The sequence below is a fragment of the Castanea sativa genome, chromosome 1 (genome assembly GCF_040712315.1).
Source record: "Castanea sativa cultivar Marrone di Chiusa Pesio chromosome 1, ASM4071231v1".
In the NCBI taxonomy this organism is placed as follows: Eukaryota; Viridiplantae; Streptophyta; class Magnoliopsida; order Fagales; family Fagaceae; genus Castanea; species Castanea sativa.
The window spans coordinates 72003888-72018690 of NC_134013.1; the positions used below are offsets into that span (position 1 = coordinate 72003888).

At 31.7% G+C, this 14803-nt stretch overlaps 2 protein-coding genes across 2 annotated transcripts; both read left to right on the top strand.

Moving 5' to 3' along the window:
* Window positions 1-3528: 3528 nt before the first annotated feature.
* Window positions 3529-6597, top strand: LOC142644505 (uncharacterized). The gene is made up of 5 exons (XM_075819096.1): window positions 3529-3804; window positions 3946-3995; window positions 5139-5265; window positions 5358-5465; window positions 5809-6597. The coding sequence occupies exons 1-5, from the start codon at window positions 3642-3644 to the stop codon at window positions 6423-6425; spliced, it is 1065 nt and encodes a 354-aa protein (XP_075675211.1). The 5' UTR covers window positions 3529-3641; the 3' UTR covers window positions 6426-6597.
* Window positions 6598-9347: 2750 nt separating this feature from the next.
* Window positions 9348-14629, top strand: LOC142616101 (uncharacterized). Its single transcript, XM_075788987.1, has 5 exons — window positions 9348-9864; window positions 10001-10050; window positions 13014-13137; window positions 13236-13343; window positions 13749-14629. Exons 1-5 carry the CDS (start codon window positions 9690-9692, stop codon window positions 14363-14365), a joined length of 1074 nt encoding a protein of 357 aa, XP_075645102.1. The 5' UTR covers window positions 9348-9689; the 3' UTR covers window positions 14366-14629.
* Window positions 14630-14803: the final 174 nt, after the last annotated feature.

Genomic DNA, 14803 nt, shown 5'->3' on the forward strand with positions numbered 1-14803 from the left:
GAAGGTGGAATGTTCCCATGTCCTCAATGGTTGGTACATGGCCCAAATTGGTCAAGCTATCGTTTTATTATTCATACTATTCTTGATCCAGTTTTTTAATTTTTTTTTTTTACAAGATAGAAATTCCACTCTAACTCAATCTAAGCGTATATGTATGTGAAACTTTCTCTTGAAGACTTGAACATCGGGTCTTGCCTCCTCACAAACACTTATACTTGTGGAGTGACTATTGTGCTAATGGTGCGATAGTTCTAATTTTTATATATGCATGTGTTTGTTTTTTTAATCTTTTTTTTGGGGGGCGGGGTAAACTCTAGATGTATCCACTGGGAGACACAGGAAGGCACCATTGGACCATTAAAATCGGTGACGAGTCAATTTTCTGATCAAGAGAGAAGAAATGTCTGACTAAAACCAATCAGAAAGAAAAGAAAATGTACTACTACCAACTTGGTAAGTTGATCTTCATAATGGACCTCTTCTTTGGAGATGATGTAATCTAGCAGGACAATTCCTTTGGGCAACATTTTATATATTTATTTATTTATTTTTAAATTTTAGCAAGGCAACATTGTTTCTGTTTAATGTTTGTTTGTTTGTTTATTTTTTCTAACAACATCCAAAATAAACAGGTTCAATCTAGTGATATTCTATCTTCATAAAACGTATCTAGTGGATACCATTTGCCACACCTCTCATCTTTATTATATCATAAAAAGGAATAGTTATGTCACAGTTAGTGATAGCTCAGATTTATCTAGCAAATAGTTAATATAGGCTATCACACATATGCAAAATACATATTCAAACAATCTAAACCAATCAATTTAAATTCACACAATCTAAGCCAAGCCACGTTATCGTAATTTATGACCTCTGGATTATGTGCTTTGGTTTGCCAATGTCCATAAAACAAAATGTAAAATTAAGAGGGAGTTTTTGGAAAGTTGGACTGTGATTTGGTTTTGCCGACTTCTTGTTTTTTTTTTTTTTTTGAGAAAGAGAAAGAGATTTTCAACGTATGATATTCATTCTTGATAATAGTTTTTTATCATCAGATCAAGACACCAAATGGCTTTTGGTGTAAGCGGAAATTAAATCTCAAATCTCTTATTCCATTATATGGATACACACAAGCAAAACCAATTTAATAACTGTATTAAAACGCTTCCATCATATCAGAATTAATTTATTAAGTAGGTTGATTCGACATACGAGCCATGTAACACAATAAATAGTTTTTTGTTGGGTTGATAGTAACACATACATAATAGAATTGGTCAGGCCATTTCACGACCCATCAGACTCTTTAATAAATATGTTATAGTGAGTTGGCATAGTCCAAGCCCATTTCATTTTGTTTAATAAAAATGACCAAAAAATTGACAAGATTAACATTTTTTTCCATATTTAAAAAGCACATACACAATAATCATTATAACATTTAAATTTCGTACAATTATAATGTCATAATAACATCAATTACTGTCCTAACCGCATACAATCAAAAAGTTCTTCACACCTTCCAGACTTGGTCAGGTCAAACATTCAACTTCTCCAAATCATCTACTTATTTTAGCAAAAATTTGAGGGAAGATTAATGTAAGTACTAAAGTCCAAATATCTTGAGCTTCCTATGTTCTTTAACAGGCGTGAAAGGGTTATAATATTAAATACGATTCATGGCAGTCTTTCAATTTGGGTGGATAAAGGTCAATTTTGACGCAGTAGTTCGACCTCAACATACTTTTATTAGTAGCTATTAGTTGTAATGGCAAAGGTCACATTATGAATGTTTGTTCAAAGACCTAGCCCAATAAAAACTCCTATATGGAGTGAAGCATTAGCGGCCCTTTCGGTTGGGACTTGGGACTTGACTATTGCCAGGGTTTTAAGTACTTTTTCTTTTTTTTTGCTGAATGCCAAGGTTAATTTAAGTACCTAGCTTTTGAAGAGGATGCTTGGGGAATTATTGTTGCTATAAATGAAAGGATGCTAGAGTTGTTCAAGTTAGGCATGGTATAATTTTAAGGAATGTCACGTAACCGAATAACCTTTTATTAAATTAATAATTTAAAATTTTGATTATGTATTTTTTATATTTTTAATGTGCATGCCAAATTTCATGTCATTTGAACTTTATTTACTATTTAATCTATAATTCCATCTTTTATGCAGAGTTTTAAATAATAAAAACTTGAAATTTAAACATTAGATTGATCACATAATTATTGATATTTGATTGTTTTGAAATTTTGCAAATATGGAGAATATACGAAGATATTGTAATCTAAAGATGAATTTATCAAAATCTACATTCAATAAAAAAAATATCAAGTGGTTTTTAATTGGATTAGTAATTTGAAAATTTCACTATTTGATTATATATTTTATATGTTCTTAAGACGCATATCAAATTTCGTGCCAAAGGAATTTTATTTATCATTTAATCCATTAACCCATTTTTGATGCATAATTTTAAGGACAAAGTTTAGCTACAAAATTGGTTGTATCTAAGGTTATAACCTATTCAATAAAAATAAATATTACTACATATTTTGAAAATCTAACCGTTGAATTACATATTCTTTACACTCTTAATACACATGTCAAATTTTATATCAATCTGATATTATATATTATATAATCTATAAGTCTATATTTTATATATAATTTTAAACTACAAAAATTAGTAATTTAAACAATTTATTGATGGCATAGCTATTGATTTTTAACTTTTTAGAAATTTTGTAAGCATGGAAGATATAAGAAGAAGATGTAATCCAATGGTAGAATTCTTAAAATTCACCTCCAATAAAAAGATATTGAATAATGTAGTAGCCTTAACCTACAACCAATTTTATTGCTAAACTTTGTCCTAATTTTAAACAATAAATTTTTTTTTTATACAAGATAAAAATTCAACTTTAGTCTAATTCAAGTGTATACGTGTGTAAAACTACCTTCTGTAAACTTGAATCCTAGCTTTTGTCCTCATACCTCACAAACACTTATATTTGTAAAGTGACTATCACACCAAGGTATACAATGATAAACTATAAAAATTTGAGTTTCAAACATTTAATTGATAATATAATTATCAATATTTGATTTTCTTGAAATTTTAAAAGTAAAATCCATTTACAAAATTTGAGCATAATTATGTTGGCATCTTGACCACAAAAAAAAAAACAAAAATCTAGAAATTTGACTTTTTTGGGACCCCTTGAGGAAATTAATGGATCTTGTGGACCACAAACAAGGCTAAAGTAACAACGCTTGACTATAAAGTATCTTCTTTACACGTCATGCCTTTACCTAGTCAAACTATTCGCTTTAGAAATTCCAACTCCTATATGAGCAAATTGTTGCATTTCTCTAGACCAAACCAGTCTTTGAATTATTATTATTTCAGTCCCTGTCAGCTTAAACCAATCCTATTCGTACCTTTCATCTCTTTCTAGCACATACAGTATCCTAACTTTGTACATGTATATATTCCTATCAACCCTTCAGCTATCTGGTCCAAAAAAAAAAAAAAAAAACCCTTCAGCTATTTATTAGGAGAAAAAAAAAAAAAGATTTTCTCCAAAAAAAAAAAAAAAAAAGAGAGAAAAAAGAAAAGACCACTGTCTGAAAACATGGCCAAGATCATTGTGCTATGCTGTTTAATCATTCTTGCTGCGATTGGGTCTGTCAATGCGCAAAAAATTGGGTTCTATGAGCTGAAAAAGGATAATATCACTTTGAAATTCACCAACTGGGGTGCAGCTATTGTCTCCGTCATTCTTCCTGACAGAAATGGTATGTATATTATATTATATTATTCTGGTTTTTCTGTTTAGCTTTTTACTTTTGGCTCTTCTTCCTCAAAATTTTGTTTCTCATGCTATACATTATTATTCTCCATCTCTAATTTAGTATAGCATTTGTGTTTCTTTTCAGGAAAGCTGGCTGATGTTGCTCTTGGGTTTGATTCAATTCAGGAGTACGAGGTAAGAGATTTTGGTTCATATATATCCTGCAATGTTTTATAATTTGTCTTTCTAGCTTAGTTTTCTGGTACCAAAATCTCACATGAACACATTTTCAAGTTCTGCAAAACAAGTTTTTGCCTTTTTGCTTAATCTCTCTAACAAATCCCAATCAAAATTCAGACAGAAATGTGATTGCCACATTAGCTCTAGATTTTGTTGTTTGTAAGTACTTTTCTCGTAGATAAGCTGATCCAATTTGACCCCAGTTTTGTTGAGGTGACCGTCCTGTATATTTCCGAGCTCCAATCAAGGAGCTTAAATTCCACAAAGACCTTAATAAAAGGAAAAGTTTGAAATTGTGTATTTTGAGGGCCATTTGTTTCGCTTAACCTTACATCATGTATAATGTTATCTAATGACCAAATTATCTGCAAAACTTTAAAATGATCAAAATTTTAAAATTATTATTATTTTTTAAAAAGCTCATTCTCAGTATCATTAACTCCCTTAAAAAAAATAAATTTGTTTTTTTTAATATTTATGCTCAATTTGACGTTATTTTTAGATATATATATATATATATATATATATATATATATTATTTAATAAAATATTAAATGCACTTTTTAGCTTCCGTCCTTGGGCCATTCTATAACAAAACTTTTTTCTTACTATGAGAGGACAATATTGACATTTTCTTTTCTTTTTTTGTTAAAGTTATCTAAAAGTTCTTTTTTTTTTTTTGGGGGGTTGAAAAAAGTCCCTTTCGTTTTTATGTCATTTGCAATTACGCCTTACCTTTCGGGATATTTCACCTAATTCTTGTCTTTGAAAAACTTTTTTTTTTCCTTCTTCTTTTTTTATAAGTTTTTGGGTCAAGAATTTTGTAATGTAACTGGTTGCAGTTCTTAATTACCTCTTGGCATCACTTATGAATCCCTCTTCCTCTTGCAATTGGAGCATCCTGTTGTTCTCTCAATATTAATTGACAGTGCAGAGGTCTTATGCTAAACTCTATCGCATGCCGCTATATATTGTTCTTTTTTTTTTTTTTTTTTATGAACGCCACTATATATTGTTCTTATTTTTTCTAATTTGTTCTTTTTTGTATTTTTAATTCTCACACAAAACTGATATCTTGGTGCAAATTTTAATCTGTAGACGAATAAAAGAAACTTTGGCGCCGTTGTTGGACGAGTTGCTAACAGAATTAAAGGCGCTCAGTTTACTTTGAATGGAACGGTTTATAAATTAATTGTTAATGATGGACCAAATAACACAATTCATGGTACATTATTCTTATTTTAGTAGCATTTTTTCCTGGAAAATTATGGTTTTTTTTTTCCCAATTCCCATAATAAAATACTTTTTTGATCATAGGTGGTCCTCAAGGATTTGCTCATGTTGTTTGGAACGTGACAGCCCATAGTAATGTAGGTCATACTCCTTACATTGTTTTCACCTATCACAGCATTGATGGTGATCAAGGTATGTTCAATCATTAATTATTTTCACTAAACTCTAGATTCTTATATCAATTATTTTGATATGACTATAAATCCTTAACAGACTAATCAGAGTAGTCGTTTAAATGTATTCTTTTTCGTTATCTTATTTTATCCGAAATCATATTCTTTGCTAGTTCTTTAATTGACATGATTTTTTTTTTACTTTTTATATTGGTTTTATATGACTTTGACACTTCCATGTGTAAATAAGAATGTAGAAAGTGATGAACTTCTTTGTTGTATAGACAATCTCAAATGATAAACTGGTGAGCAATTCTTTGGTTGAAATATTAAGAACCGCACTTGACATGAATATTCTGCAGGATTTCCTGGTGATCTCCTTGTCACTGTCAGATATGCACTCATTGGACACAACAAATTTAGTATCACAATGAAAGCCGTAGCTCTAAACAAGCCTACTCCAGTGAATCTGGCACAACATGCATACTGGAACCTAGGCGGCCATGACAGTGGAGATATTCTGTCTAATGTGATCCAGATATTTGGATCCCAGATCACAGCTCTTGATAGCGAACTTATTCCCACCGGAAAATTTGAACCAGTGAAAGGAACACCTTATGATTTCCTTGAACCGCGCCCAATTAAAAGCAAGATCAATGGGCTAGCCAAAGGTTATGATATCAACTATGTGCTTGATGGTGGTGTTGGCAACAAGTTGAAAAGGGTAGCAGTGGTTCATGATCCAAAGTCAGGAAGGGTGTTGGAGCTGTCAGCAAGTGCTCCTGGTGTGCAGTTTTTTACAGCGAACTCTCTAAATATGACGGGAAAAGGAGGATTTGGGTACAAACCACATGCAGGACTATGTTTGGAGACTCAAGCATTCCCTAACTCAGTCAACCAACCCAATTTCCCTTCCACTATTGTGAGCCCTGGAAAGCCTTATGAGCATAACATGCTTTTCAAGTTTTCAACCAATTAAACCTCCATCTGATTAGACCAATGTAATAAGGTTTGTAAACGACTAAATTTCAATTTTGAAATAAAATCAAACAAGTAAAATAGTTTTACAACTGTGAATTTGTATTGATCAATATGTAATACAATTCTCTGTAATTACGAAAAAGTGATCATTTATGTTAATAGAAACAAAAGGGTGTATGGTAGGTATCCATGATATATGAATGTTAATGGGATTCTGAGGAGAAGGTAAATGTATAAAACTTAAGAAGAAGAATTTCGTGGCACGGTCAATGTCTTTTTGTCATATCATTTATAAGGTTATGTTTTAGTTATTAAAAATAAGAGAATTTTGACCTAATCAAATGGACCATAGAGTAAAAGAAAACAGTATTCCAAGGAAGATAATTAGTAGTGGTAATAGCAGTAGCAGTAGTAGTACAATTCATTTTACACCAGGTATGTATTGGAGTATGAAAAAAAATTGTTTTTTAGAGCAATGTGGGGAAACGTAAGCCAAATCTGTGTAGCAAAAAAGCAATCCCACAAGATATGGATTGGACTTTCCAATTCGTTGCAGCGCGGACATGATTGTTGAGGGAGGGTAGAAAAGGCGAATATGATGGATCGTGTAGGAGCTTTATTATGAGCACATTTCCAGATAAAAAGTATGATTTTGGGAGGAATTTTGAGTTTCCAAATCCATGTCCAAGATTCAGATTGTCCTAAAACATCATTAGTGCTCAATCTTTGTGATAAAAGGTAAGCTGATTTTACTGAACAGATTCCTGAATGGTGCCTCCATATTAATTTGTTGATCTTGGACTGAATTTGATTGTGTATAAGATAGGGAATGGCTTGAATAAAAGTGGCAATTTCCGTAGGCAATTGCATACTAATATAGCAGAGATCCCAGTGATTGTTTTCAGTGATAACAGCTGCTACTGTGAGGTCAATTTCATGTTGCTTGAGGGGACCTTGAATTTTTTTTTTTTTTTTTGAGAAAATGAGGGGACCTTGAATAAGATATCTAATTGGACCCAAAATAAGGTATATATGATTTTGTGAGGCTGTGTCTACCCACAAAAAGTGGCGAAGAGCCCTATCTATTTGATCAGATATACCTCTTGGTAAAAAGGGTAGTTTGCATCTGATAATAAACTATTGGTGAGTAAGGGCATGCCCAAGTATTTTCCTAAGTCAGTTACTATTGGCATCGGGAGTTGGTCAGCAATAGTATGTTGAGTATGAGCTGGTGTATTTCTAGAGAAGAAGATTTTAGGTTTTTCTTTACTGCATATTTGTCCCAAAATGGTGCAGAAGTCATTAAATATGTTGATGAGCGTGGCATGCGCGTCTTGAGTTGTAGCATGAGAGAATAAAATAACGTCTCAATAACTTTGCTACTTTTGCCCCACACCATCATGGGCTCTAATACTACTTGTCAAGGAGATAAACAAATTAGGAAGCTTTCTTAAATAATTAATATAACATATAGAGACACACTTTAACCCAAAGGCCTAAGCCCTATGGATATGTGCTCGATTATGTTATATTAATACTCATTCTTTTCATAATTATTCAATGTAGAACTTTACTCACATATGTATACTTAACAATAAGGTGACAAGGTTATTGAGATTCTTTTTACAGTGGGAGTGGGAGTGGGGTGTATGTACTTAAAGCCCTTTCGCAAATAGAGCAGGGCGGGTCCCTTTCATAGTTGAAGCGGGGATGGTATATTTTACCAAGAAAGCCATAAAGCCCACTTGAAAAAGGCCCAACAAAGGAGCATTATTGTCAATGGTGCTAGACAAAAGATGATGTGCGAAGTTCCCATGGAGGATAAAAGACGTGCGGGGTTGACACGTGAAAACCCATGGATGATACACCAGTGAAGGGAAAGACCCATTAGGTAAGGGGGAGCGAGTAGGACTTGTTCATAACCCACAGAGAGATCTTGAAGCCCACAGAGAGGTAAAGACTCACACGTGTGGGGAAGATTGTTGGGTATACATGTGTGAGTGAAGTTCCATATTGAATAATGATGAGAAGAATGAATAACTAATATAACATAATTGAGCACATACCCAAAATAAGTTTTTATATATTATATTAATTATTCAAGAAAACTTCCCAACGTGTTTATCTCCCCAACAGAGTTGTTTTGTATGAAGGGATTGATCTAATATGAGGGATAGGTGATTTAAACAAAGGATAAATAGATATGGAAATAATGGATCTCTTATAGTTACAAAAAGATTCATTAATTATTATTATTATTGTTATTGTTGTTGTTGTTGTTTCTAAGCCAAGCACTTTCATTTGTGGGATTAGAAAACTCTAGAACATCTATGGTGCGTTTGTATAAATTGTTAGAATATTATGTTTTGAGTTTAAAATGAGTATTTGTAAAAATAAAAAATAAAAAATAAAAAAATAAATAAAAAATAAAAATAAAAAGCTATTAAGAGTTGTGGTTGCAAAATAAAGTTTTGGGTTTTAAAAAAACTTTGTTAATCTCCCAAAAAGTTTAACCAAACCGGCCTATAGTTTAATATAGTTATAGAAAGATTCATTACTTTATTTGTTTCTAAACCAAGGATTTCCATTTCATGGGATTAGGAAACTTTAGAATTTTTAGTGCAGTCCTACATTTCTGTCAATTATTTAATAAATGCTAAAATTTTACCAGTCCATATATAGTTAAATAATTAAAACATAGAAAAATCCAGTTTACTCCATTCAATATTTTAAAATTGTTTTACACTTGCAAGTAGAATTATTTTAAGAATTTTAGATGATGTTGCTTAATCCTCACTTGGGCTGTCTAGTGGCAGTGACTGCATGTGAAACAAAGACCCGGACCATAAGGCTAAGATCAGTGAAGTAATCCTCTTTGAGTTCTCTTTTAATTGGCATCTTGACCAAAATCTAGAAACTTGATTTTCACGGGACCCTTTGAGGAAAAAAAAAAAGGATCTAGTGGCTCACAACAGGCTAAAGTAACAGCACATGGCTTTCAAGCATCTTCTCACATTATGCCTTTACCAAGTCAAATTATTGGGTCTAGCAATTCCAAGTTGAGCAAACTGTAGCATTTCTTTGACTAACATTAGTCTTTAAATTATTGTTTCAATCCTTACCAGCTTAAACAATCAAATTTTACACCTTTCATCTCTTTCTAGCACAAACTATATCCTATCTTAATTTGTGCATCTATATAAACCTATCAAACATTCAGCTATTCATTCAGAGTAAAAAGAAAAGACCACTGTCTGAAAACATGGCCAAGATCATTGTGCTATGCTACTTAATCATCCTTGCAGCATTTGGGTCTGTCAATGGCTCTTCAAAAAAGCAAGAAGTTGGGTTCTATGAGCTGAAGAAGGGTGATATCTCCATGAAATTTACCAACTGGGGTGCAGCTATTGTCTCCCTTATTCTTCCAGACAAACATGGTATGTTTTTCCTCATTATAATGTTGGTTTTTCTGATCAGTAGCTTTTCACTTTTGCTCCTTCCTCAAAATTTTGTTTCTCATGATACATATTATTCTCCATCTTTAATTTGTATAGTATTTGTGTTTCTTTTCAGGAAAGCTGGCTGATATTGTTCTTGGGTTTGATTCAACTAAGGAGTACCAGGTAGAGTTTTTGCTTCATATCCTGCAGATGTTTTATATTTTGTCTTTCTAGCTTACATTTGTGGTACCAAAATCTCATATGATCATAAAAATGTGTTCTTGATGTTTTATATCTTGTATTTTTATGACTTGAAAACGTGTTCACGTTTTCAAGTCATAAAAATACACTATACAAAACAAAATTTTGCCTTTTTGCTTAATCTCTCTCACAAATCCCAATCAAAGTTCAAACTTATGTGATGCTCATATTAGCTGTAGTGTTTTTGTCGTTTGTAAGTACTATTATTATTATTATTATTTTTTTATGAAAGTTTGTAAGTACTATTCTTGTAGATAAGATAAAGCTTATCCAATGCCGACCAATGGTAATATTCATTGTAATGTGTTACACAAGTTGTGTTTAGGTGACCGTCCTGTATATCCAAGCTCCATAAAAGGAGCTTAAATTCCACATAGACCTTAATAAAAGGAAAAGTTCAAAATTGATGCATACTTAAGGGTAGGATGTAGTGAAGAAACTTGTAGTTTAATCGCATAATTCAATCCCCTTCTTAGAAAAAGTATGGTCGGAAATCGGAATTACCCAACTACTACTACTATTATTATTATTATTATTTAAAAAAAAATTTATTTTTAGAAAAAAATGTATAAAAATATTTTTTAATAAGATATTACGGTCACTCCTAACAAAAACCTTTTTTCTTATGGTGACGAGTACAATATTGACATTTTGTTAAAATTATCTAAAAGTTTTTTTTGTTGAAAAAAGCCCCTTTCCTTTTTTTTTATTTAAATTTTTTATGTCGTATTACATTTTTCCTTTTGGATCTTTTCACCTAACCATCATTTTCAAACAACTTTTTTATGTTTAATGTTTTTAAAGTTTTGTGTTAAGAGCTGCAGTTTAATTAATTGATATTTTTCAATTTTTTTTAATGAAAACTTTCAAAGTTTAAATCACTCGCTCCCAATTAACTAATTGGTGTTTTGATCTAATGGTAATGAATAATCATCTAAAGCATACATTAAGTGAAAATTGTCTCTAAAAAATAATGATTCAAATGAATTTCTACCAATTAAGCAATAATGTCAATAATAAATGATTAATTCAATCATCTTCATTACTAAATTATAATAATGATTGCAAACAATTTGTTATTTGTTTGGCAAGATTAACTCTTTAACTTGTCAGATGCTGTAGTATAGATGAAGGATGTTCCACCATCAAATTTTTTTTTTGTTTAAGCTGATTTAGCCTTTTTGTTTGAATTAATATATAAGCAGATTTTCTTCTAAAAAAAAAAGAAAAATGTTTTTTTCTCAAAAGGTGTGATAGCCATTTAGCCATGTAGGAACTAGGAACCTTGCCAAAAGTACGTCATTATAAAAAGGATTTTGTTAATATGTGCTCTTAGAACACATAATAATTAATTATTTTTAGAAATTTTTTTTTGAGAATTGAAAAAGTATTGACAATTTTTTTTAATTTTCGAGAAAATTTTACCAAAAATAGATGGCTTAATATGTGCTCTAACCAAACCCTTATAATTTTTTTTTTCGCTGAATAACATTATAAAAAAAAGTTGAAGGCGTAGAAACCTAGATATGGTATGTGCTGTACCTATCTCTATCACACGACATTATAAAATGCCGCCTCCAAATTCTATTTATTTATATGAAATAAGGATCACCATGCTCGAGAGTATCCATCGATAACTTTTTGCTATGGGTTTCCTAAATGAACTGTAGGTCAATATTACATTTAAAAAATTGATTACTAACGGTAGAATATGGTTGAGATGTTTCTTATAGGAAAATAAGGGTCAAAATTAAAAGAGAAATGATATGTCCACAACTTTTTCACAATATTTTTACAACAAATCCTAAGTGGCAGGATGTTACTGGTTGTTATTGTTGGGGCAAAAAAGTAATCTTAGTGTTATATTCAAATTTGAACCAATAACAACTAACCACCTATGATTTGTTGTAAAAATATTGTAAAAATGTTGTGGACGTAGCACCTCTCAAATTAAAAAATAAAGTGGAGAAAATAATGGCAGAGGGAATTGAATAATAAATGTATGTATATTATTTCATATGTAAATGTATGTATATTATTTCATATGGCATGTGATTCTTATTTCTATGTATATGCAAGGTACGTTGTCACTTGGTTCGAAAAGTTTTTATATGTATTATTTTTATTCAGAATTTTTTTATCCTCATTTTTAAAATTAATTAAGTTTAGTCTTTGTTCCATTAAAATAAGTTTTTGGTCTTTGCTCCATTAAAATAAGTTCGTTTGTTTTTAATTATAAAATTATATCAAACCAATAAAAGTAAATTCATCCTAACACAAGGGGAACATATTTTTAACTCTAAAATTTCTTGTGGACTCCTAGGAGCTGTTTGAATCTATTCCAATTTAAGCTGGTGGAGAATGTTCACAGAAAAATTTCAATTAGTTGTGTAATAGTAACTCATAATACGTCCATAAATAATAAAAAAATAATAAAAACAAAACCCTCATAACTCATGCAATTACTTAGATGTTTCATGGTTCCCATGTGAATTCACTATTTTAATAGTGAGAGCTATCCTTGGTCACATGTAATTGCTAGGTCTTAAACTTTACCGTGATAGATCTGATCACTTCACCGATTCACTAACCAAAGTAGTCATGATTTTTTTTTCTTTTGATTTATAAAAAAAAAGAAATTAAGATTTTGAAATTGGGTTTTGCCTGCATAAAATTTTCTTAAATAATAATACATACATTACTTATGACTTCCTCTTCCTCCTGCAATTAGAGCATCCTGTTGTTCTTTCAATTGATAGTGCAGGGTCTTATGCTAAACTCTATAAATGCCACTATATATTGTTCTTATTTTTGCTAATTTGTTCTCTTTGTATTTTTAACTCTCACACAAAACTGATATCTTGGACCAACTTTTTAATCTTTAGACGAATGCACCAAGCTTTGGTGCTGTTGTTGGACGAGTTGCTAACAGAATTGGAGGCGCTCAGTTTACTTTGAATGGAACGCATTATAAACTAATTGCTAATGATGGGAACAACACACTTCATGGTACATTATTCTTATTTTAGTAGCATTTTTCCCTGGAAATAATGTTTTTTTTTATAAAAAATTCTAATTTCCATAATAAAAGACTTTTTTGATCGTAGGTGGACCCAAAGGATTTGGTCATGTTGTTTGGAAGGTGAAAAAGCATAGTAATGAAGGTCATACTCCTCACATTGTTTTCACCTATTACAGCGTTGATGGTGATCAAGGTATGTAAAATCATTAATTATTCGCACTAAACTTTTCTCCATTAGTGTACTCTAGATTCTTATATCAATTACTTTCATCCTTCTTCAACAAATACCAATCAAGTTTTAGTCCCAAAATTTTAGAGTGAGCTATCGATCCCCAACGAACTAGTCAGAGTAGTTGGTCACATATATTCTTTTTCACCATCCTAGTTTATTCAAAATCATATTCTTTGTTATTTCTTTAATAGATATGTCATTTTTTTTTACTACTTTTATTGGAAATATTTGACTTTGATACTTCTATGTGTAAATAAGAATGTACAAAGTGATGACCTTTGTTATATAGACAATCTCAAATGATAAGCTGAAGAGCAATCCTTTGGTTGAAAATTTAAGAACCCCACTTGCTTCAATGTTCTACAGGATTTCCTGGTGCTCTCATTGCCACTGTCCGATATGCACTCATTGGTAACAACCAATTGAGTATCACAATGAAAGCCAAAGCTCTAAACAAGCCTACTCCGGTGAATCTGGCCCAGCATGCATACTGGAACCTAAATGGCCATAACAGCGGAGATATCCTGTCTAATGTGATCCAGATATTTGGATCCCAGATCACACTTCTTGATAGCCATCTTATTCCCACTGGAAAATTTGAATCAGTGAAAGGAACACCCTATGATTTCCTCAAACCACACCCGATTAAAAGCAAGATCAATGGGCTAGCTAATGGTTATGATATCAACTATGTGCTTGATGATGGTGTTGGCTACAAGTTGAAGAGGGCAGCAGTGGTACATGATCCGAAGTCAGGAAGGGTGTTGGAGCTGTCCACAAATGCTCCTGGTGTGCAGTTCTATACGTCTAACACTCTGGATATTAAGGGAAAAGGAGGATTTGAGTATAAACCATTTGCAGCACTATGTTTGGAGACTCAAGCATTCCCTGACTCAGTCAACCACCCAAATTTCCCTTCCACTATTGTAAGCCCTGGAAAGCCTTACAAGCATTACATGCTCTTCAAGTTTTCTACTAATTAAACCTCCATCTGATTAGCCATGTGTAATAAGGTTAATCTCTTAAATGGAAACATTAGAGTTCGAGTATCAAAGCTCTTACATTTTGTGGTTAAAGTAGTTGTAATAATTGGCTGAAGGAATAATTTTTGAGGTAGCTAGAGGCACTTTTAGGCTCTGGTGATCAGCACCGAGATTACTCTAATTTGGTGTAACTTTGTAATCTTCCTTTAGTCAACTCTTCAGGCCAATGCCTGAATAATATATTTTTTTGTGTTGTTGCACAAAGGCTCATGCGTTTGTAACTTTTAACTTGTGTCTTTCTGTCACTCCCTAACAAAAACCTTTTTTCTTATAGTGACGAGGACAATATTGACATTTTCTTTTTTTTTTGGTTAAAGTTATATAAAGGCATGTTTGTTTCGAGGTAAAGTATGGTTAATGGAAAACTTTAGAGAGAAA